The sequence below is a fragment of the Sphaeramia orbicularis genome, chromosome 20, assembly GCF_902148855.1.
Source record: "Sphaeramia orbicularis chromosome 20, fSphaOr1.1, whole genome shotgun sequence".
In the NCBI taxonomy this organism is placed as follows: Eukaryota; Metazoa; Chordata; class Actinopteri; order Kurtiformes; family Apogonidae; genus Sphaeramia; species Sphaeramia orbicularis.
Window position 1 is genome coordinate 2141303 of NC_043976.1, and position 26297 is coordinate 2167599.

Sequence of the window (26297 nt, forward strand, 5' to 3'; positions counted from 1 at the left end):
ATCACCACGGTAACCACATGTTAACATCACTGCTCTTCTTCTCAAAAAGGCCGACAAGGGAAAACAACATTTATCCAACATCCAAAACAGACAGTCAATAATCACACGGCAATGATTCAACTGAAGAAACATGAAGAAATCCTCCTGCAGTAGTTTTCAGTTCATTTCCTTTCATTTCTTTGGATCTCCATTAGCTTTGGCTTAGGCCATCACTATTCTTCCTGGAGTCCACATCCATCATAACTGTCTTCACACTGCAATACACAAATGACCAAAAACACCCACACAAAAGCAAACAACACAACACAAACAACCAGAACACAACCATCACAATAAAAAAACAAGAACAACATACATGTTATACAGGACCTAGTTCAATTAACAGTACCTCCCAAAAAGTAGTTTACAGTATACTCTGTAAATGCTCAGATATATTTCACAGTTATATATCAATGTAATGTCAATCAACTAAACAGTAGCAGACACCGAGCATTGTTTGGCAAATAAATACTCTTTCAGTAATTTTTAAATTTGTATTTGTTATTTTCTTGAATGATTCGTCCTGGCAGAGGATTCCATATGACCATGGCTCTATACGTCACAGTACTTTTCATTACCTCCACCAAGGAGGTTCTGTTTTTGCCAGGGTTTGTTTGTTTGTTTGTTTGTTTGTTTGTTTGTTTGTTCGTTGGTTGCTTGGTTGCTTGGTTGCTTGGTTGCTTGGTTGCTTGGTTGGTTGGTTAGTAACATAACTGAAAAAGTTATGGATGGATTGTGATGAAATTTTCAGGAAATGTCTGAAATGGGATGAGTAACAAATGATTCGATTTTGGGAATGATCCGGATCACTGTCTGGATCCAGGAATTTTTAAAAGGATTCTTTCTCATTGGGAGATAGGGATATTTTCAACATATGTATGTGTAACTCCACAGTGAATGTTCAGAGTGCTTGGTGAAAAAATACAAAATAAGTTCCCAGCAGGTTCGACAAGATACTGAAGATTGATTCATCATGTAGCAAAAGTGAGATAGTTGTTTGTCTGTGTGCAAGATAATTCCGAAAGTTATGGATGGATTTGGGTGAAATTTTCAGGAAATGTTGATACTGGCACAAGGAAGAAATGATTACATTTTGGTGGTGATCGGGGGGGGGGGGGGGGGGGGGGGGGGGGGGGGGCACTGATCTGCCTTGGTGGAGGTCTGCGCTCTCTGAGTGCTTTTCCAGTTTTATTTGTTTTTACTTTAGGCAGAGTAAATCTACCTTCTGTAGCCTGTACCTTGTGTTCTATAGATGCTCAGCAGAACTGAAGGACACACGTTTATTTAATACCCTTGGTGGTTTAGTCATTGATATTTTCCTAATAAAAACAAGTAACGAGGCAATAAATCTGTACTTGACCTTTAACCAAGCAAAACAGTTATGCATTTTATCAACAGTTGTTCTATATGGACAACGAAGTAAACATCGTGCTGCCTCATTCTGAACCATTTGCAATTTCTTTATATAAGTTTTATGTTTTCTAATTCAATTTAGATTTACATTTAGTTTCATTAGCCTCCTGTATGTGCATGCTATGTGGGGGGTGTGGGGGGGGGGGCTCAGAGGAGCTGGTGTCAGACCTGGTGCGATGGTGGGTGGGGGTCCGGAGTCCTGCACGGCGGTCCATTCCACCAGGAAACCTTGTCCTCCGACAATGGAATCGGACTGAAACTGTAATGTGACGGTACTGCCAGAGCTCCTTAAGGGGGGGGGCAGGGTCAAACCACAGAATGTCCCCAGGGGAAAGTAATGAACAGTGGGGCCGTCGAAGACCTGCAGAAAACATGAGAGCACAGTGAACTTTGATCCATGACTGCTTTAATGCCCCCCCACCACTGACTGAATACCCCACCCCCAGTCTAATGCCATGGCAGCTGCTGGTCTTTCAGAGGGGGGAGGCTCATTGTCGCTTACAATAAAAAAAAAAAAAGGTCAAGTTATTTCAACATAAATTCATCCTCCGTTCCTTTTTAAGGAAATGCTCAGTTTCCTTATCGTACCAGGTAAAGAAGAAAACACTGAAATTCTGTTCAGTTGAACCCAGTTCGTCCAGTGCTTGTGTTTTCTTCCAGGTCAGTAAATGAACAGTTCATTTGGTTTCTGTGATTTCACAGCAGAATGTGTGACGGTATTAAACTGAACTGTGTCAGTGAAGGAGCAGATCTGAAAACAGCTGTCAATCAAACCGCATTCAGCCTTTGGACCCATCCTCCAATCAGCACGCGGAAGCTCAGCATCCGGCCCGGCCAAGCTCCGCCCACAGCTCCATTCACCCCCAGAGACGCCGAGCGTCCGGGGGTGGGACAACATGGTGTCATGTGTCCAGTGCTGGTCCAGTCTGTAGTGGTTTTTCCAGCAGTTCCACTCAGTCCCATTGAAGTGCATGGACGCTGAGCGTCTACGGACAAATGCACTGAGCAGAGATGGAATGAACAAACACAGACACGGGAATGGAGGAGAAGTGAACAACATCCAGTCCACTGATCTGGGATCAAACTGATTCTGAACCAACTGGTCTGAGAGATGAACGTGTTCCAACACATTTGGAGTCAATGAAATGAAAACAACTGAACAGATTTGAGCATTTAATGGGAGTCATTTTAGGAGAAGAGCTTCACCTGCAGTCTGACACAAACACCTGTGGTCTAATGCCATACTCCCCCTAAATCACTGCAATAATCACAAGTAGGGCTGTGTGCTGGTAAGAATCTGGTGACACAATACAAATCACAATACTAGGATCACCATACGATATATCACGATGTATCATGATACTGTTAAAAAGGCCATTATTTTGTTTGTTTCCTTTTTTCAATGATTATTTTCTTGAAGAATTGAATTCCAGCAGAAATCTGCACAAATACTAAACACATTTTTATTTGATCCCAACAGGATCTAATGTTCTATCACAAAATGTTCAAACTGTGTTCAAACTGAAATTCTGTTTTACAGACATTCCAGTTTCAGATCCTGTTCAAATGTTCAGATTCTATTAGTTCACAACTAACATCAGAACAGGATCTGAGTTCAATCCCAACAAAGGAACCAACATCTGCCTCTCAGACAGAAAAAAGTGTTTTTAGGATGATTCAAATAACCATTATCTAATAAAACAGTGTTAATAATAATAAATAAAATATAAACAAAAAACAAAAATGAACCTCCACCACATCTGCATTTGAATAAATACCTAAAAATATTGATACAGTACTTTTTAATATTGATACAGTATCATGAAAGGAAATATCATGATATATTGCAGAACCAATATTGTCTAACAGCCCCAATCACAACCCATGGGCCTTGTTTTTAATTTGACTGTGTTCATAACCTATGATTTAACCCATAAAGTACCACATGTCCTCCTTTAACCCTTACAGACCCAAACGTCCACCTTTAACCCTTACAGACCCAAACGTCCACCTTTAACCCTTACAGACCCAAACGTCCACCTTTAACCCTTACAGACCCAAACGTCCACCTTTAACCCTTATAGACCCAAACGTCCACCTTTAACCCTTACAGACCCAAACGTCCACCTTTAACCCTTATAGACCCAAACGTCCCCCTTTAACCCTTAAAGACCCAAACGTCCCCCTTTAACCCTTACAGACCCAAACGTCCACCTTTAACCCTTAAAGACCCAAACGTCCACCTTTAACCCTTATAGACCCAAACGTCCCCCTTTAACCCTTACAGACCCAAACGTCCCCCTTTAACCCTTAAAGACCCAAACGTCCACCTTTAACCCTTATAGACCCAAACGTCCACCTTTAACCCTTAAAGACCCAAACGTCCACCTTTAACCCTTACAGACCCAAACGTCCACCTTTAACCCTTAAACACCCAAACGTCCACCTTTAACCCTGACAGACCCAAACGTCCACCTTTAACCCTTACAGACCCAAACGTCCACTTTTAACCCTTAAAGACCCAAACGTCCACCTTTAACCCTTACAGACCCAAACGTCCACCTTTAACCCTTACAGACCCAAACGTCCACCTTTAACCCTTACAGACCCAAACGTCCACCTTTAACCCTTATAGACCCAAACGTCCACCTTTAACCCTTACAGACCCAAACGTCCACCTTTAACCCTTATAGACCCAAACGTCCCCCTTTAACCCTTAAAGACCCAAACGTCCCCCTTTAACCCTTACAGACCCAAACGTCCACCTTTAACCCTTAAAGACCCAAACGTCCACCTTTAACCCTTATAGACCCAAACGTCCCCCTTTAACCCTTACAGACCCAAACGTCCCCCTTTAACCCTTAAAGACCCAAACGTCCACCTTTAACCCTTATAGACCCAAACGTCCACCTTTAACCCTTAAAGACCCAAACGTCCACCTTTAACCCTTACAGACCCAAACGTCCACCTTTAACCCTTAAACACCCAAACGTCCACCTTTAACCCTGACAGACCCAAACGTCCACCTTTAACCCTTACAGACCCAAACGTCCACTTTTAACCCTTAAAGACCCAAACGTCCACCTTTAACCCTTACAGACCCAAACGTCCACCTTTAACCCTTACAGACCCAAACGTCCACCTTTAACCCTTACAGACCCAAACGTCCACCTTTAACCCTTACAGACCCAAACATCCACCTTTAACCCTTACAGACCCAAACGTCCACCTTTAACCTAAACCATATACTGATCTAAACTGTTTAATTCCTGTTGATCCACTAACTCTATCAGTCCATGTCAATAATTGGTGTAAAATACAGTTTTTCATCTTTTCGTGGTCATCAGATATGACCATATTTGGACGTTCAGAGGCTCTGTAGTTACTGTGGAAACACTGTCATCTTCTACAACACTGACTGACCAGTCAAACCCATGGAGTTGGATCAATGACAGTGGATGGACACACTGGGTTTATGTTCAATTAATTAGAGATTTTACTGAAAAAGTCATTTTTTCTTCAGTTTTCATTGTTTTGATATAATAACCATTGAATTTGCGCTAACTTTTTATGAACATCTACATGATGAATGATTTTGACTGAAAAAAACATAAAATAAAGAGGATAATTTTATCATAAATAGTGATAAATCACTTAAGAAATGTTAAATTTGAGAGAAAAATTACTTTGGGAAGTGAAACAAAAGTAGCACTGGGTCTTTATGGGTTAAATTTGGAATTTTTTTTTTTTGCCTTTTGTTCAGCTTTATATTTTATTCAAACGGATGTTTGTTCATAAAGTTTATATCATTATCATTACTACCAGCATATATCCTTATATGTTATGTATATATATTTCTTCTATCTGTGGTACAGAGTTGGCTTTTTGTATATTTTAGTATTTCTTTGTAGTTTTTGTATATTGTCAATATTTTTCAGTATAATTTGTGGGACATTTTTGTAGTCTCTTTGTTCTTGTTACTCTATTCTATTCTATTCTATTCTATTGTAAATACAGGGGGATGGTGCATTTTATGGTTCTCTGTTCCCTTGACTCTGGACCCAGGTTCCATTTTTTACCCAGCTTTCACCTCACCAATCAAAACAATCAGATATAAAATAAAATACACTATTTTATTCAGTAACTACATTCTGAGTGAGTACTTATCTAATAATTTTGAATGTTGGAATATGTTTATCAATTTTTTTCTGTTGTAAGAATGGAAAAGCTGCAGTTTAGATTAGATTGGATTAGATAAAGTGAAATAAGAACAAATAGAACTTTGTTGATCCCAGTTCAGCACATCACTGAATGTACACATAAGAAATATTATGATACAAAAAGGAGAGAAAATAGTTATAACAATAGCTATAACAGTAGTGAAAAACAGGCAATTGCTCATTTAAAAGTGCTAGTGGAAATAAATAATAACAATAAATAAAGGCAATAATGCTATATTATAATATGCACAGTGTATGTGTATGTATATGTCTATTTGTTTATTTGTCTGTTTTATGTGTATTTTCTTAATTTTCAATTTATAGCGAACAAGTGACGTATGAATGTTGACTGTTTTAGGTCTTGTTTCTGTCGCCTGCCTACAGACTGCAGATGAAAAGGAGTTCTTTTAACTCATTTTGTCATATTTACATGGGTGTAATGTTCATAAATGCGCACAGTCCCTATTAAATAAACCAATAAAATAAATAAATAACAAATACAGATATACATATACATAAGCAGCTATTAGAACAACTACATTTCCAACACCAGTACACAAACATGCATACTACATAAACAATAAACAACACTGCTCCTCAGAACTGCACTGTGTACGTGTTTGCAGACTTTACGGACACTCTTACTTTAAGGTTGTCATAGTAACAGTTGGAAAGGTCCTCCACGTCCATGTCCAAGAAACGAATCTGGACGTACTTTCCTCCGTCCACAGTGATGGTCCAGTGGTAGTGGGCGTTGTTAGGGTATGTTCGTGGATACAGCGGTGATGCTATCTGACCCGCCTCTCCTGTGACATCATTACCGTACACTGGGGAAGAAGACACGGGTTAGAATTCCACTTTTTATTTGACTGTGTTCTTATACAACACTACAACGTCTGAACGAGGACGAGGTGGAGCACAAACTGAACTGGGACCACTGTGGTGAGTGTCCACGGTTTACTCTGAGGACACACAGGTCAGAAAAAAGGTAAGACTTCATATGTTTCAGCACCAAACATGTTACTGAACAAGGCTCGACCACTGTAACGCCCTTCTTTATGGGATCCCCAAGAAACAGCTACAAGAACTCCAGTCCATCCAAAACAGCGCTGCCAGAGTCCTCAAACGGACCCATAAACAGGACCACATCAGTCCCATTCTCCAGAACCTCCACTGGCAACCAACCCCCTTCAGAATTAGTTATCAGACCGCCCTCATCACCTTTGAGTGTCTCCATAGAAACCCCCCCCTCCACTACCTTCCAGGACCTCCTCACACCTCCACCTGTAGTCTCTGGCCCCACAGCACCAACACCCCCCCCCCCTTAACTAAACTTTGGGCCATAGGAGACCGGGCCTTCTCCTCTGCCCCCCATATCTGGACCTCCCTCCCTGACCACCTCAGAGCTCCTCAGTCCCTGGACTCCTTCAAAAAGGGGCTAAAAACATTCCCATTTAGACGGGCTTTTTATGACCCACCATGATGCTCTGTTTTATTCACTTAAGTCTTTTATTCCTGAAATAGTATTTTATTTTCTATTGGACTGTCTTCTACCTGTAGCACTTTGAGATTCTGCTGAATGAAAAGTGCTTTATGAATGCAATTTATTATTATTATTATTATTATTATTATTATTATTATTATTAGTTAATACTAACCGATGCAGTGGAGAGGTTGTCATTTCTTTTTTTGAACTTTCTTTTTAACGAACATTTTCAAAATGATACAGTCCAGATCAGTACATACAGGTTGTATGAAATATATAGTAAATCCAAAACACGTCCACAGCAATGATCTCAAAAGTCCTTATTAGGTCTGTTTCAGGTAGTTGCAGTCTGAGTTCCCAGGTACTCCAACACTTTTCCAAACTTTGCTGTAAAGACGTCCTTCTGATTGTTAATATAAAATCTTAGTCTTTCCAGAGGAATATAGTCTGATATTAAAGACTTCCACACATGTATTGAAGGAGGTTCTTCTCCCACCCATTTGGTCAGAACAGCCTTTCGGCCTACTGGGAGCAATTTAGGGTTCAGTGTCTTGCCCGAGGACACTTCAACATGTGGACAGTCGGAGCCAGGATACGAACCGCCCACCCTTCAGTCATTGGACGACCCGCTCTACCAAATGAGCCAGACAACAGACAAAAACAGGATTCACCAAAAAGGCTGAGCAGGCATCAGTGGTTGTCAGCCTTTAAACCAGGGGTCAGCAACCCTGGTCCTAGAGAGCCACTATCCTGCATGTTTTAGATGGATCCCTCTTCCAACACACCTGATTCAAATGATCAGCCTATCATCCAGCTCTGCAGAAGACTGATAATGACCATCAGGTGTGCTGGAAGAGGAAACATCTAAAACATGCAGGATAGTGGCTCTCCAGGACCAGGGTTGCTGACCCCTGCTTTAAACTGTACGGCATTTGTTGATTCATGGTTTGCGATTGGTGTCAGAGGTGACCATATTTGGACAACAGGGCGGAGCTAACTATAACTACAGCCCCACCTGCAAACTAGGGGTCCAGAAAAAAACAAATTCTTCAATGCATCACGATGCAAACGTGCCTGATTATGGTCGCCTGGCCAGCTGTCCATCTTTCTCAATAAGAAATTAATCTGGAATCGCGGGGCTTGAATCCAAATATGAAGGCGGGACTAAAAGGCATCGTGTAAACTAATCAGAGATAAGACGGACGTGACACTTTTGTCAGAGAAACTTCAGAATACAGGGTGTAAACTGTAATTCAATCCTTATCTTTGAATCAAACAACTGACAACAGTTGGAAAGAGATTTGCGAATTTGGAACTGACTGTGACTCACGACAAAAAGAAGTCGGTGCGTATGATGCATTGTGAAACACCCGCCCCCAAGACTTGTGATTGGTCGGGATAGAATAGATCGGGCATAATTCACAGCGAATGGACCAGTTCCAGACTGTTTTCTCAATATTTGAATACACTGAGACGACTGGCTGGATGGACAGGCTACGATTATGGATCGAAGCAGAAATGTCAAACATCCATGTTCTGAATGGAATGTTATTTTAATAATACTGATGGTGGAACTAAAAAAACGGAACTAAAGTGTGACGGCCGTGCTGCCCCAAACAGTTTACAGCGATGCACACTCAAAACAAAAATAGGCCAGACAGACCAATCCATGCAGCGCCTACAGCTGTTCAAAGTGAGCATATGGAAACATTTTGGTTTCTATGACATGGAGGGAAAAGGGGAAGTGGACAAAAGCTACAGTATCTGAAGGGTTTGTTGAGTGACAATAGTCACTTTTCCATCGGACATCTGCGCAAAACTTTACCGATATTGACTAAATGTCAAAAAAACAGAAGTGTGTAATGTGGGTTGTTCCATTAAATCACAATTGCGATGATTTGTTTATTTATTATCGCAAGATGGCATGAGAAGTCATTCCATAAACATGAAGACAAACGTAAATATGGTGTTGATTTACAGATATATTCATTATTATTATATATTACTCCTCTATCTCCAACTAAATTAAAAGATGATTCAGTTTCCTGGTGTGTCCACACATACTGACACTTTTCTTTCAAAACTCTTCTCCTCTTGTTGTACCATCTGTCAACATGTTTTTTTATTTATGTCACTCTAGTTGAATAAAAACGTCTTTCCATTGCAGTTTTGCGTGATATACCAATTTTGCTACGCCTGAAAAACCACGTCTTGCCAGCACAAAAATTTTTAATTGAAAACTGAGAGTTTTGGCAAAATTGTCATTTTTCCATTAAGTAAATTTTTATGCACAAGTTATATTCACGCAATTTGAGGGTCAATGGAAAAGTGACTAATGACGTATTTTAGGAACATGACGAACATGATAAGCATGTTCATCTCCCTGTTGGTTCTTTACCATCTAATATGTTGTCAGGTACATATATAACCTTCTATGTGTCACATTTTTTTGTCTCGGTTAAAGATAATGGAAGCAAATTCATCAGCTTGTTTTCATTAGGGATCATTAGAAATGCACTTAGTTTTAAAAATAGCAAGTACTTGTCAAATAGTGACAAAAATATAAGAAATAAATAAAAAATATGATCATAACCATCTGAACTGGAATCAAATGAAATTGTCAGGAACCTAGTGATGCACATCCTTACAGCAAATATGTACCAGGGGCTGAAGAAACTCTAACACAAACTGTAACCCATGCTCTTTATTTAACCACGTTTCTATTCATTTCACGTCATTTAGAGGAAAATGTGTGTTTTAGCGTTTGAGTCACTTTACAAAAGCTGCTGAAAGTTTCCAAATTAATTTTAGAAGTAGCTAAATTTGTTGTTAGGTGCCTTCTGAAACAAAAGTTGTGTGTGTAGTCGGAAAAGTTGCTAAATCTAACAACAAAAGTGCTAAGATGGCATCAGCGTTGGCATTTACAGACGAGGACACACACTCACAGTGGGAGAAGGCCGCTCTGAAGCCCTGTCCACTGATGGACGCGTCTGAGACAAACTTCACCCATAAGATGTGACCGGTTACAGACGTGTAGTTGGACGGCAGCGACGCTCCACAGAAACGGCCGACCAGGTTGCCGGTGGAGTTGCCCTCCCTGATTTCTACGTAGTCGTTGTTACAGGCGGCGTCTCCCTGTAGGTGGAAGACACTACGAACACACACAATGACAAGTAGTGTGGGTCAGCAACGCAGAAATGACAAACTGAAAAGGAAAGTGTGTAACAGTAATACACATGACTACAGTCAACTACAGTTCACATCACCTATACACACACACACACACACACACACACAGATCTATTGTTAGCCTCATAACATACTGGCCTAAGTCATATTTTGGCCAAATTGTGAAATCTACGTAACTTTTCTCTCCTAACGCTGTTGATTCATTTTATACCAATAACACAATTTGGTCAAAACTATGACTTAGTCCAGTGTTTTTCAACCTTGGGGTCTGGACCCCACGTGGGGTCGCCTGGAATTCAAATGGGGTCACCTGAAATTTCTAGTAATTGATAAAAATAAAAAAAAAATTGTGAATGAAAAAATGTATGGTGAGTTGACAGAGACAATCATAATCCATAGCAGAAAAACTGTGGTTGTGAAACTGCAGCACTGTGGTTCTGTTTGTGTCACATGTTCACTGTGGTCAGTTTCAGATGCTGCAGCTCTTTCATAATTCATGGTTTCAGTTCTTGTTTGTTCAGTATTCATTGTCCTCCTTGTAAATCCCAGCTGGACTGGCTGGACAGATCCTGAGCCTTTGTGCAGTAATCTGCACCTTGATTTACTGCCTCTGTCCACAATAATAGACATTATACAGACTAAATGTCCTTTAACATTAACCTGGATTTGAAACATAGGATAGAAAACTATTACTGGATCAAAAACAAATTAATTTGAGCAAAAAAAAATGTCTCCATTTTGAATGTCTGGGGTCGACAGAAATGTGTGAAGTTAAAATGGGGTCAGGAGACACAAAAGGTCGGAACCTCTGACTTAGTCCGGTATGCTATGAGGTTAATGATATGGAACACCTGTGAAAAGTGTTTGCACTGATGCACATCTACTGACTGACATGAATGAGAGCTGGAGCCGGTTTCCTGGTGAGCTTCTTATGGTCCACACACACTCCACATTAGGTGGATACGCTCCTGGGTAGTTGGGACTGTTGAAAGCCCCACTCTCCATCACCAGGTCACCTCCACAGCCTGAGGGAGAGGCGAGAAAAAACAGCAGAACTGGAGACACTGCACGGACACACTGAGTTTATGGTCAATTAATGACAGATTTTGCTGTAAAAATCACTTTTTCTTCAGTTTTTTTCTGTTTCTGATATAATAACCTTTGAATTTACTCTGAGTTTTAATGAACATCAACATGATCAGTGAATTAAATAAAGGAAAATACCTGATTTTCACAGAAAAATCCAAAATGCAGAGGATAATATAATAAATGGTCATAAATCACTTGGGGAGTGATTAATAAAAAGAATTTGGAAGTTATGACAAAAATAGATGTGGGTCTTTAAGTGTTAAACTTCAAACAGTTCTTAAATTTAGACAGCATAAATGAGTGGATGGAGATACTTGTTTTATGTTCCATTATTACTATGTAAATAAAATTTGATTTGATTTATTAAAATTTTACTGAAAAAGTCACTTGTTTTCTGTGTTTTGATATAATAACCTTTACATTTACTCTGAGCTTTGATGAACAACTACATGATCAGTAAATTAAATATAGGAAAACTCATGATTTACACTGAAAATGCAGAATACAAAGGATGATATTGTTATAAATGGTGATAAAACACTTAATACCGATTAAATAGAGGGCAAAAAATCATTTTGGAAATGCAACAAATGTAGCTCTGGGTCTTTAAGAGTTAAAATAGAATTAGATAAGAGGAAAAATAGCTGTAAAATCGTGGTTGAAGTGAGGCACCATACTGTGCCTAGAAGGAGAACTGGTTTGCTTTACTGGTTTGTCTTACTGGAAGTGGATGCAGAGTAGGTGGCTCTGAAGCCTTTACTGGAGACAGAAAGATCTGAGACAAAGTTGACCACCAGAGCGTTACTGAAGGACGTCACCGGGTGAGGAACGTCAAATCCACAGAACCGCCCTGAAAAACACACCATAAGAACAAAACCATCAAACACAGAGGTGTCAAACATAAGGCCCGCGGGCCAAAACCGAACCGCTGAAAGGGTCCAACCCGGTCCACGGGAGGAATCTGGGAAACACAAAAATGACATTAACAGTCATTTTGGTTCAGGTTCCACATTCAGACCAACATGATCTAAAGTAGGTCAGACCAGTAAAATACTAAAATTACATCCATCTCCAAACCATTCTTGAAACATAACGTGCTGTGCTCTTTTAATCCCCTTCAGCCAAAGCTAGTGTAAGATTCTGTTAAAGTTTCTGCCCAATAATTTAGATTAGATTGTCTTTGTGTAAAACTTATTACATACATATTTATATAAAAAAACCTGTATTTACAGTATATTAATATATACATAAACATATATTTTCACAGACCATATTCCTGTACATACCTACTCACTGTATCAAAACTTCAATTTGCACTTTCTGTTCATATTAGAATGTAAAACCCACTGTAAATAATATATAGATAAACATATGTTTTAATAGGCTGGATCCTCACATTTACTCACTGTATAAAAACTCTAAGTTGCACTCCGTACATATTCCATTATAAATCCACTGTAAACCTCCACCTGTTGCTGTCTCTGTCTCCAGTGGACTGTTGGTCTACATTGTGTCCAGGTCCACATGTTGTTCTGGGTTCATGTCGGAACTGTGTGTCGTGAGCAATGTAAAAACCGAAGCCAAATTCCTTGTACGTGTTCACATACTTGGCCAATAAAGCTGACTGTGGTATGTGAAAGTCCTCAGATATTATAACTGCACAAGGACATTTGACCTTTAAAAAGGACAAGGTCACCTATTTTCAATATTCTCCGGCTCCAGGCCCAGATGCATCTGCAGAATAAATGTGGTGCAGGTATCTCAGTGCATTCTTCAGATAATGTGATTATGTTGTTTATTGGACAGACAGACGGACAAAACCATTACAATACCCCTCAGCTGACGGGTAAAAAAACTGCAAAAAACCTGAAAAAATATGAACAACATGAAATGTCTTCATATAAATTAGTGTAATTGTACTACTATTCCGTCTGTTATTAAAGGTGGAGTACGAGATCTTAGAAAAACGGTTCCAGCAGCTACATTTTGAAAATACTCAGTTCAAAAGTCCAAACCCTTTTCTTCAGCTGTCCCTCTGAAGCCACGCCTCCAGAGTACAGGCACGAGCAATGCTTGTTCCCGAGGGTTCACGAGCGCTGCACAGCAACAATTCGCTGGCCCCGCACCGGCTGAGGCTCCGGCTGAGGCCCCGGCCCCACACCGGCTGAGGCTCCGGCTGAGGCCCCGGCCCCGCACCGGCTGAGGCTCCGGCTGAGGCCCCGGCCCCACACCGGCTGAGGCTCCGGCTGAGGCCCCGGCCCCGCACCGGCTGAGGCTCCGGCTGAGGCTCCGGCTGAGGCCCCGCACCGGCTGAGGCTCCGGCTGAGGCCCCGGCCCCGCACCGGCTAAGGCTCCGGCTGAGGCTCCGGCTGAGGCCCCGCACCGGCTGAGGCTCCGGCTGAGGCTCCGGCTGAGGCCCCGGCCCCACACCGGCTGAGGCTCCGGCTGAGGCCCCGGCCCCGCACTGGCTGAGGCTCCGGCTGAGGCTCCGGCTGAGGCCCCGGCCCCGCACCAGCTGAGGCTCCGGCTGAGGCCCCGGCCCCGCACCGGCTGAGGCTCCGGCTGAGGCCCCGGCCCCGCACCGGCTGAGGCTCCGGCTGAGGCCCCGGCCCCTGCACCGGCTGAGGCTCCGGCTGAGGCCCCGGCCCCGCACCGGCTGAGGCTCCAGCTCCATACGGCCCAGCTCTGGCTCCAACCCTGGCCCCAGCTCCAGTCCCGTATGGCCCCGGTACAGGCTCCGACGCTGGCTACGGCCCTGGCCCCAGCTCCGACCCCAGCTGAGGCTCCGGCTGGCGTATCCATGCATACCTCCTTCAGTCTCCTCCGGCCCCCCCGCTCTTCCAGAACAGCCCCAGTTCAGACCCATCTGACTAACATTCCATTTCCTTCTGACTGATGTGACCAAACATGTTTGCTGGTGAACTTTCCATCCTAATAGAACTAATATAGCTAAGCTCTGGCTTTGGCTTCACTTCCTGGACAAGAGCTTCAAACCTCTGACAATGTACGATTCCTGCTCGAAGAGGGGTATGCACAGAGGGGGGGCAAATGGCAGTTGAGTTTGACAGACATATCACCGTTCAATCATTTCGAGTGGGCGCTCAAAATGATTGGATGGTGTTTTTTCAGTCCTGCCCGTTCCACAGGTGACTTTTTTAAAATTTTTGTGTTAGAGCATTTAATTAATTAGTTGTAATCGGGGTGTGAAGGGGATTTTAACCAATATAGTAAAAAATGCTCCAGGAAAACATCTCAAACCCCACCTTTAAATGTTTTGTGTATCTGTAGATCCACTCTATCTGTACGTTAGAATGAACATGTGGAAATGATAAACTGAGGCAGAATATCGGTAAAAAAGCACTTATTTTTCTCCATGAATATCAGTTTTTTCATTGATGGTCGTCTTATTCTTATTTTTTAAAGGATAGTTTGTAGATGTAAATGTTTTCATAATGTCATTTTACTTTTTTCACTCTAAAACACACAAAAAAGTTTGGCGTTGACATTATTTCAACATTATTGTTATTATTTTTTTGGTCTGATCCTCTTCAGATCATAATTGGGAAGATGTGGAACTGGAACTAAAATGCATTTGACAGCCCTGATCTTTCATCACAGACACAAACCCATCATCTTCCATTACCTATAGAAGGAGCCTGGTAGTTGTCTCCATCCAAGAGCTCCACGGCGTCATGGGAACAGTTAGAGTTGACCATTTCTAACTCAAAGTCAGTGAAGGACAGGGTCACATGGTTGACTGACAAAAGGAAAAACAAACAGGTAAACGGACGTGTGTGTGTGTGTGTGTGTGTGTGTGTGTTATCTGATGTAGATTTAATAAAGTCCACCTGAGTGAACTCACATGGTTCCTGTGCTCTGATGATCCAACTACAGTTCTGATTGGGTGGGTATGGTCTGGGGTACCGTGGTGATGCGATAGCCCCGCCCACATTATCTGTCATTATGGTTGCACCACAAGCTGAAAACAATGAATACAACAAATTATACAGAATATAATGGCTTAAATTATCAAAGTAAGAAAAAAATGCAGACATTTGATTGTTGATTTCAGAATATAACAGTTAAAAATTGTGCATTTTGCGACATTTGTGCATTTATTAGATAATAAAGGTAACAGAGCGTGTATTCAATGGGTAACGTTGCAACTTTTTTTTTTTTTTTTACTGTACATGCAAGTGACAAATTCAAGGAAAACCCCACATGAAGCACCTTGGTCAGATGTTCTTCCACCAGGAAAGCTTCACTGCCTTTTGACGTTTGGTGGGTTTCTATCCAAATAAATGTATTATGAATTTTAAACAATTTTTGGTTTTTTTTGGGGGGGGACATACTGATTAATTAATTTTAACAACGTGTAAAGTACATTAGAGCTGAAACAACTGATTAATTACTCAACTAGAATCAATTAACAAAATATTCGATTACAATTTTTCTGAATTGAAGCTTCATTTCCTCAATTTCTCTGCCGCTAAACATTGGTTCCACTGTTGTGTTTCACACGGACGCTTATTGTGATGCACATGACACCAGGATCAATGCAAACAACAGAACAGACGAGGACAAAAAGGCAGAAAATGTCTATATGTGGACTTTTCTACATTGGAACCATCACTTACTCCTTTAACCCTTGAACCCCTGAGCCCTGATTAAAGGTAAAGGTTCACATATGAACCCTTGAACCCCTGACTCCATGTAAAGGTGCCACAGCAGCGTCTTCTCAGCCACAGTCAGACTCGTGGCACAAGACATTAAGGAGGGTAGGAAGTACCCCAGGACACTAGTCCCTCACGTCCCTCACACTCACAGACACTTAACTAATACTGTGTTCTTAACTGTGCAATAAACTGCTTTACCTCCCAGTACTTTTAATTCAAATGTGCAATAACTTGTTGTTACCTTTCAGTACTCTTATTATTATTATTATTCCTTTTTTTCTGATCAGCACTCTATTTTACAAATGTGTACTTGTGTTTGTTTGTGCAATAACTGTTTTTATATGTTTTAGCTGTGTTTATGTTTTGTTTCTGTTTTTATTCATGTCTTTTTCTAACTCTGTGACTCAGGGAAATGCATAAGAATTCCAAAGTACCTATACTGCTATGGATCTGTGCAAATGGCAAATAAAGTCTATTCTGTTCTATTCTATTCTATTCTATTCTGCTGTGACTCTGCGTCTGTTTCAGGTTCATTAAAGCTGCTGTCAGTTTGTGCTTGTGTTCCTTTTCTTCAGTGTTTTTGTTTGACTGTGTCTTAGGGTCAAAACAGGTGGAAGAACAGAAAAAGACAAAGAGAGGAACTGAAGTGAGCAGGCGATGACCAGGAATCCTGACTTTGATAGACAGACTGACTGTTGAACCGGTTAAATATTATTATAGTTCATACAGTGAAGGATAACAGGCACTTACTTTCAGTAAAGTAAGCGCTAAACCCACGATGGCTGCGGCTGGAGTCAGACCTAAAGCGAACGTAGATGGTGTTCTGGGTGGAGGCGATGAGAGGAGGAGGAGTACTACCACATACACGAGCAAGGAGAGGAGAAGAAGCAGTTGGACCGTCATAGATCTAAAATAAAAAGAACATACTATTCAGCAAAGAATAGAATAGAATAGAATAGAAGAGAAGAGAAGAGAAGAGAAGAGAAGAGAAGAGAAGAGAAGAGAAGAGAAGAGAAGAGAAGAGAAGAGAAGAGAAGAGAAGAGAAGAGAAGAGAAGAGAAGAGAAGAGAAGAGAAGAGAAGAGAAGAGAAACATCTATTCTATTCTATTCTGTTCTGTTCTGTTCTGTTAGAATAGAATAGAATAGAATAGAATAGAATAGAATAGAATAGAATAGAATAGAATAGAATAGAATAGAATAGAGTCAGTGCAACAATATTAACAAAACACCAATACTACAGATATAAGAATAGAGCAAATATAAAATAATAAAAAAAAAAAAAAAAAGATGAGAAAAAAAATAATCTAAATTTTACAATTTAACAGAGTAACATAAGAATGAAGTAGAATAAAAAATAAAAATGGACAAAACATGAATAGATTCAAATTTACAGTATTAACAGTATATGACAGTATGTAAATCTATGACCAATATTAACAATATGAACAGAAGTGGTACAGGGGAGATTATTTTAAATTTTATTTAAAGGACGGAGGCAAGTGAGTGTTATAAACCAGAACAACTGGTAGTAAAACCAGAATATCTGTTAAACTACTGAGCAGAGGCCTACTCACTGTTTCTTTTAGATTAGATTAGATTAGATTAGATTAGATTAGATTAGATTAGATTAGATTAAAATTTATTGATCCCACAGAGGAGAAATTCACTGGTCAAGGCAGCAAATAAATAAATAAATAAATAAATATTACATATAATAACTAAAGCGCAAGAAAAAATGTGCAGCAAAAAGACAAACAATATAAACAATAATAATAACAATAGTAAGTGTAAGATGATTTATTTTAGCTTTGTTAATTTTATTTATATAATTTAACTGGGTCTATATTGTTTCTGTTATTGGGACTATTGTAATGGATTGGCGGAAGGATACTGTGGGGAGAGAAGGTCATGTGAGAGGGAGAGCACGAATGTAAGTGAGAGCTGTGGACGGCTAATAAATGTTCTTTCTGTGGAGGCATTCCCTCGCCACCTTCATCCACGACCTCTAATACTGGGTCAAACCTAAACCCACAAGTGTTACAGTAAGTAATGAACTCTATGGACAATAAACATGTTTAAATAAGAGTAGACTGGATAAGAGTATAGACAGACAGACAGATCCTTATTTTTAGTGTTTTAGTGGGAATAAGTGGACGTCCCAGGTCTGTCTGTCCCACCACTGCTGCACCGTCCACACTCATAAAAGGACATGCACAGCCCAGACGAGGCCAGACCCTGAACTCACCGCCACATAGTCCCAGGAGCAGCTGCTGTGCTGTTCAATGTCCAGGTCAGAGAAGTTGAGAGACAGACGGTGGTTTGGATCCACACTGATGACCCAGGAACAGTCCACGTTGTTGGGGTAGCTGTTGGGATACAGAGGGGAGTGGATCTCCCCTGATGGAGCAGTGACTGGACCTCCACAGCCTACAAGGGACAGGAGACCAACACCAGTCCAGTCCAGACCACATCAGACCACATCAGACCACATACACCGAAATATGGAGGAAAGATGTGGGAATAAGTCCAACTTTAGAAGGGTTTTACAGATGCTTTATACATTATTGTATGTGTTGAAACTAGGGATGTAACAATATGAAAATTTCATATCACAGTTATTGTGACCAAAATAATCACAGTCATCATTATTATCGTGGTATTGTGGAAACTGTGCTCAAAATGTTCAAAAAGTACTAATACACACACTGAAATAATTTAACCAAGTTGTATTTAAAAATAAATAAATAAATAATAGTCCCAATGTCCCTTCTGTGTCAGAAACATTCCAATATTAACCCTTAGTGGTCTGAGTCTATTTTGTCTGTTTTTCAGTCCTTTTAATTTTGCCTTTATATACTATATAAACAAAGGTTTACTATACCCATGTTTGGATCTGTTTTTTCAGCACAGCTTCATCTATATCATCTGTCTATTACTTTTTCACTTTAACCTACTATAAAAACATCAAAGGCCAGAAAACACAAAAAAATATAAAATCCGATTTGAAAAATGTATATAATTTATTGCATAAATAACACACAGATGCTCAACGAACCTTTTCACAGACTTTAAAAGTGAATATTGTTTCCAAGTATTAGGTATAGAAAATTAAAATTGTAATAAATTAAAACTATACTCAAATATTTGACATAAAAGCAGATCTTTACATAGGTTTTTTTCCCCTAAAAGTGTGTTAATCAAACACAGTTATCATGAGAATTAGAATTTAAAAGGTAAAACTAACCGTCTGTGATTTTACCGCGGTTTATCGTTATACCGGTAATCGTTACATCCCTAGTTGAAACAAATGCTATACTGTCATGTACGCAGAAAAATTCCTCTGACCTCCCTGAACTTCAGTCCAGCTTGCGTTGAAACCTCGACCGCTGACGTAGGCGTCGGACTTGAAGCGTACGGTCATCATGTTACCGGTGCTGGAGACCTGCATTGGACTGGATGTGGTGCTGCAGAGTTTGGCCAGCTGAGGGGCCATGAGGTCTGGGCCTCCATACACCTGAGGGACAACGTTCAAAAGGCCATTCTATCAGTTATTTAGCTTCAGTTCAAAATAAATTAATAAATAAATAAATAACTGTTGTGCAAAAATGCTTCATTAACTTCCATTGAAACCAGATTTTTTAATCTCACTGTCATTACAGTTTATAACCACCAGTGTTGGCTGCTCGTCTTTCAGAGAGGGGAGGCTCATTGTCAGCTTACATAAAAAAAAAAAAAAAAGTAGTTATTTAAACATAAATTTGGCCCTCTCTTCCTTTTGAGAAAATGGTCGTATCGTACCAAGTGAACAAGAAAATGTTGAAATTATGTTAAATTGAAACAAGGAAGTCCAATGAGTGTGTTTTATTTACAGTGCAAGAAATGAACAAGTCATTTCGTTGTGGTTTCTGTGATTTCACAGCAGAATGTGTGACGGTATTAAACTGAACTGTGTCAGTGAAGGAGCAGATCTGAAAACAGCTGTCAATCAAACAGGATTCAGCCTTTCCACTGATCCTCCAATCAGCACGTGAAAACTTGGCGTCCAGCCCGGCCAAGCTCCGCCCACAGCTCCATTCACCCCCAGAGACGCCGAGCGTCCGGGGGTGGGACAACACGGTGTCATTTATCCAATTACCGTCCAGTTTGTAGTCAATGAAAAACCAGTTCCACTCAGTCCCATTGAAGTGCATGGACGCTGAGCGTCTACGGACAAATGCACTGAGCAGAGATGGAATGAACAAACACAGACACGGGAATGGAGGAGAAGTGAACAACAGCCAGTCCACTGATCTGGGATCAGACTGATTCTGAACCAACTGGTCTGAGAGATGAACGTGTTCCAACACATTTGGAGTCAATGAAATGAAAACAACTGAACAGATTTGAGCATTTAATTTTCGTAATTTTAGGGGAAGCTGAGCTTCCACTGCAGTCTGACACAAACACCTGTGATAACCATGTATTCTCTTTGGTATTTTTTACATTTTTTCTTCAGGTAAAATATTTCTGTATTGAACTGAGACTGGAATATGGTCAGAATTGGAGTGTCATTAAGTACGTAAGTACAACTCAGACTGATCTGCCTTAGTGGAGGTCTGCGCTCTCCGAGTGCTTTTCTAGTTTACATATACAGAGGACCCCAGTATCTGTTGGTGAAACTGTGGGGCTCACTTAGGGAACCACACCCACATATTCTGGAGCTGTTCTCAGATCAGACTTTTCTGGGATGATAGATTTGTTGCCGTGAACACAGTTTTCAACCAAACATTTTCTAAAGATTTAAAGTTTGCTATTTTAGGTGTAATCCCAGAAAGTTTAAATAACCGCAAATACCTCTTGTGAATTTTACTAACAGCAGCTATTAAATGCATCACTATCAAGTGGTTGAAACCTGAACCTCCCACATAAAACTTTTGGACAGAGAAAGTGAAGGCAGCCTATCAGATGGAGCAGGTTACTTATATACTTAGAATTCAGGAAGAGCTGTTAACAAAGAGATGGAGTAAGCTTTTAATGCAATAAGCATTCAGAAGTGGTCCTATATATGTGTTTTGGGGTTTTTTTTGTCATTCATGTATCATTTATGATTAATTGTAATCAATACCTACTGCAGATATACTTTTTTTTCACGTATGCCATATGGGGATGTTTGATTAGATATGTAGATGTATGTAAAATGTCTTGTATATTTGTATGAGCAAAACCAAAGAAAAATTAGTTAAAAAAAAAAAATATGCAGAGGACCTAAAAGTCTGACCTCCCAGCCCTTTATCTGCCCTTACCTGGGACTAAACCTCCACCCTGCTGCCTGGGCTGAACCATCAGGGAGCATAAATGACATTTGAAGGAAATAAATCAACAAAAGAAAAATCCTCTGAATCCCTCAGGTTGTCCTGGAAACAGATGGTGTCTGTTCAGGTGTGTGTTCGTACCTCTAGGACGTCATAGTTGCAGTCTTGGTGGAACTCCACATCAAATTCATGGATGTTGAGGGTGATGCTGCTGCCCCCAGAGGTGTGAATATACCAGATACACTCCCTGTTTTCTGGATACCTGTCTGGATACCCTGGACTGTTGAAGGAGCCTGTTGGTCCAGACAGTTCACCACCACAACCTGAGGGACCACCAAAACCACACCATCAGCACCTACTGAGGACTCAGGGAACTCCCTACAGCGGACACAACCACATGGTTATTATTAGAAATATTTACAGTTATTACAGATGTTCATTATTAACCCATACAGACCCAGTATGACTTTTATGGCAGTTCCCAAATGATTTTTTCTCTCTATTTAACCTTTATTAAACAATCTACAACTTTATTTTTTTCACTGCACTTATTATTTTGTTAATGTTTATTCATTTTGTTACTTTTATTGATAATTTTGTTCATTTTGTTGCTCATTTTCTCATGTTATTTATTATTTTGTAGATTTGCGTATTTACTTTTGTTAATTTTATCGATAACTTTGGCTGTTTTTGTTCATTATGTGGCTAATTTGAATCTTTTTACTTAATTTCAGTTCTTTTTATAACAATTATTTCACGTTTTGTACATTGTGGTAGTTGTTTTTGTTCATCAAAGTGACTTTTTCATCAAAATCTCTCATTAACAGACAGTGTTTTCACGGTAACTATGGACACATTTATTATTTTATTCATTTTTTTTTTATTCATTTTACTTATTTTATTTGTTTTTGTTCATTTTGTTGCCTAGTTTATTCATTTCCTCAAATTTGTTTTGTTCATTTTACTTATTAGTTTCTTGATTTATTTTTTATTTTTGCTCATTTTGTTGCTACATTTATTCTTTTCTTACTTCATTTCAGTTACATTTTTGCTTATTTTTTTCATGTTATGTATTATTTGGTAAATTTTTAATTCATTTTTGTTCATTTTATTTATTATTTAACATAAATCCAGTGTGTCCATCCACTGCCATTGATCCAACTCCATGGGTTTGACTGGAGAATCAACGTTGTAGAAGATGACGGTGTTTCCACGGTAACTACGGAGCCTCTGAATGTCCAAATATGGTCATATCTGATGACCATGAAAAGATGAAGAACTGTATTTTGCTGTATTATGTCAAAATATTGACAAGTTTACTGGTTCAGATGTTATTAAACCTTTTGGATCAGTAGATGGTTTTGTTGCCAGTGGCTGTTTGGGTCTTGAAGGGTTAACATGATTATTTTGAGTATGAAGAGTCCATGTTACTTTAACTGTAGAATGTGAAGTTTAGTCACTGCAGGCCCTGGAATGTAAATGAGCTGCTGATGTGCTAATAACACCAGACCAACTGCCATCTCACCGTTCTGGTACCACATCATCTGGAATCCAGGCATGGACACAGAAGAGTCTGATCGGAACACCAGGGTGAGGGCGGAGCCAGTGGTCCCACCAGGAGGGGGCGGCGAGTACCCACAGAATGTACCAATCAGAGGAGCCTGGTTATTAGGGCCATTATAGAGCTAAACGAGAAACATTTGCACACAAGAGTCACTGTTGACAGCAATAAATACTCACCAAAATATTACAAAAGAATGCAATTTTTGTGCATTTTGATTAATTTGCTGATATGAATGTTACTTCTACTGGGTCTATCCCCTACACGGTCATAGAGTGAACACCAAAACGGAAAAAAGTCCTTCTGACTGTGTTAGGTGAAGACAACAACAAAGACAGACGACAATGACGACGAAGACGGCGACGATGAAGACAACAACGAAAATGACAACGAAGACGACGACAAAGACATCGACAAATATGACAGAAACGATGGCAACAAAGTGACGATGAAGACGGAAAAATGACAAAGATGAAAAAGAAGAAGAAGAAATGAAGACGATGACGATGTCAAAGACAACAAAGTCGACGACGACGAAGATGGTGAATACAACAACAACAAAGACGGTGCTGCACACAGCGCCTTCACATTCGCTCATGGTCAATCGTCCGGTGAGATTAAAAAAAAAAACAAGCCAATAAAAGTTTTCAAAAGTACAGAATTTGGTGTCTGATACCTTGACGTAGTCGTAGCTGCACTGGCTGGACGTGGCCTCCAGCTGGAAGGCGGTGAAGGTGTAGTTGATGGTGTTTCCACTGGTGGCCTGGAACGTCCAGCTGCACATGGAGTTGAGTGGATAGTTGTTGGGATAGTTCAAGGACTCTACGATTCCGTTATGACGGTTTGAGATGACCGTGCCATTGCAGTCTGGAGAAATAAAAACAAACACACAGATAAAAAACCATTTCAGGCTCCACTAAAGCATATGCTCCACATCACTGCAAAACATTCAGTCTTTTTAACACATCTGAACACAGAGCGACTTTTATGTCAGTTCCCAAATGAATTTTTCTTTCTATTAAATTTTTCTTAAGTGATTTATCACCATTTATCATAACATTATCCTCTGTATTTTGTGTTTTTTCAGTGTAAATCAGGTGTTTTCATATTTGATTCACTGATCATGTAGATGTTCATAAAAGCTCAGGTTAATGTTAAAGGATACTCAGAATATGTGAGAAAGTGACTTTTTCTGCAAAATATATCATTAACTGAACATAAAAATAAGCATCTACAACTTTATTTTGTTCATGGCACTTAACTTAACATATTGCATATATTTTATGTATTACTTTATTCATTATTGTTCATTTTATTGATCACTTTGGCTGCTTTTGTTCATTCAGCTGCATCCACCACTGATCAAAACCAACTACTGATGTTACTGTAGGAGCCATTAATCCTATCAATCCATGTCAATAACTGGTGTAAAATACAGTTCTTCATCTTTTCATGGTCATCAGATATGACCATATTTGGACGTTCAGAGGCTCCGTGGTTACCGTGGAAACACCATCATCTTCTACAACACTAATTCTCCAGTCAAACCCATAGAGTTGGATCAATGACAGTGGATGGACACACTGGGTTTATGTTCGGTTAATGATAAATTTTACTGAAAAAGTCACTTTTTCTTCAGTTTTTTCTGTTTCTGATAAAATAACCATCAACTTTAATCTGAGCTTTTATGAACATCCAGAGGATCAGTGAATTAAATACAGGAAAATACATGATTTACACTGAAAAATGCAAAATACAGAGGATAATTTTATAACAAAAGGTGCTAAATAACTTGAGGAAAAACAAAAAACTCCAAGACAAAATAGTTGTGGTTCTTTAAGGATTAAATAAACTGTAGTTTGCTCTGTGTAATGTCTGACAAACTAGAATTGAAATTGCAAACCACTGCACATTGTAAAACATTTTTGATGGACTTACTAGAAAAACAAATGGTTATGATGAACATAGCATGCATCCTTAGACTCTTTGAAACAGCTCTACCTGACACAAGTGAAGGTGTGTTTCATACCAGATGTGTACGATGCCAGAAAGCCTCCAGCGCTCACGCTGCTGTCGGTGCGCAGTTTGACAAACAGCTGATTGGTGGATGAGTGGATGGGGCTGGGAACCTGGTTCCCACACAACCTGACCAGCTCTGTGGAACTGCTGCTGTTACCGTCATACACCTACACACACACACACACACACACACACACACACACACACACACACACACACATAAACACACACACAAACACACACATAAACACACACACACATACACACATAAACACACACACACACACACACATAAACACACACACAAACACACACACAAACACACACAAACAAACACACACACACACACACAAACACACACAAACAAACACACACACATAAACACATACACACATACACACATACACGCACACACACACACACAAACACAAACACACACACAAACACACAAACACACACACAAACACACACACAAACACACACAAACAAACACACACATAAACACACACACACATACACACATACACACACACACACAAACACACACAAACAAACACACACACATAAACACACACACACATACACACATACACGCACACACACACACAAACACAAACACACACACAAACACACAAACACACACACACACAAACAAACACACACACAAACACACACACATAAACACACACACACATACACACAAACACACATACACACAAACAAACACAAACACACACACAAACACACACACATAAACACGCACACAAACACACACACAAACACACACAAACAAACACACACACATAAACACACACAAACAAACACACACACATAAACACACACACACACATACACACATACACGCACACACACACACACAAACACACACAAACAAACACACACACATAAACACACACACACATACACACATACACACACACACAAACACACACAAACAAACACACACACATAAACACACACACACATACACACATACACGCACACACACACACACACACAAACACAAACACACACACAAACACACAAACACACACACAAACACACACACAAACACACACACACAAACAAACGCACACACATAAACACACACACAAACACACACATAAACACACACACACATACACACATAAACACACACACACACACACGCACACACACACACACAAACACAAACACACACACAAACACACAAACACACACACAAACACACACACAAACACACACATAAACACACACACACATACACACATACACACACACACACACACACAAACACACACATAAACACACAC

General features: G+C 40.0%; 1 protein-coding gene across 1 annotated transcript in view; it reads right to left on the reverse strand.

The window, feature by feature from the left end:
* Positions 1 to 26297, reverse strand: part of cubn (cubilin (intrinsic factor-cobalamin receptor)) — a 279349-nt gene that overhangs the window by 180480 nt on the left and 72572 nt on the right. Inside the window, exons 26-39 of the mRNA XM_030123898.1 lie at positions 24995 to 25151; positions 23642 to 23832; positions 22930 to 23089; positions 21546 to 21727; positions 19459 to 19627; positions 18359 to 18540; positions 16863 to 17019; positions 15299 to 15415; positions 15080 to 15193; positions 12158 to 12286; positions 11240 to 11372; positions 10104 to 10309; positions 6318 to 6499; positions 1621 to 1813 (exon numbers count right to left, since the gene is read on the reverse strand). Of these exons, the coding sequence (XP_029979758.1) occupies positions 1621 to 1813; positions 6318 to 6499; positions 10104 to 10309; positions 11240 to 11372; positions 12158 to 12286; positions 15080 to 15193; positions 15299 to 15415; positions 16863 to 17019; positions 18359 to 18540; positions 19459 to 19627; positions 21546 to 21727; positions 22930 to 23089; positions 23642 to 23832; positions 24995 to 25151 (2272 nt within the window). The remainder of the gene's footprint in view (positions 1 to 1620; positions 1814 to 6317; positions 6500 to 10103; positions 10310 to 11239; positions 11373 to 12157; positions 12287 to 15079; positions 15194 to 15298; positions 15416 to 16862; positions 17020 to 18358; positions 18541 to 19458; positions 19628 to 21545; positions 21728 to 22929; positions 23090 to 23641; positions 23833 to 24994; positions 25152 to 26297) is intronic.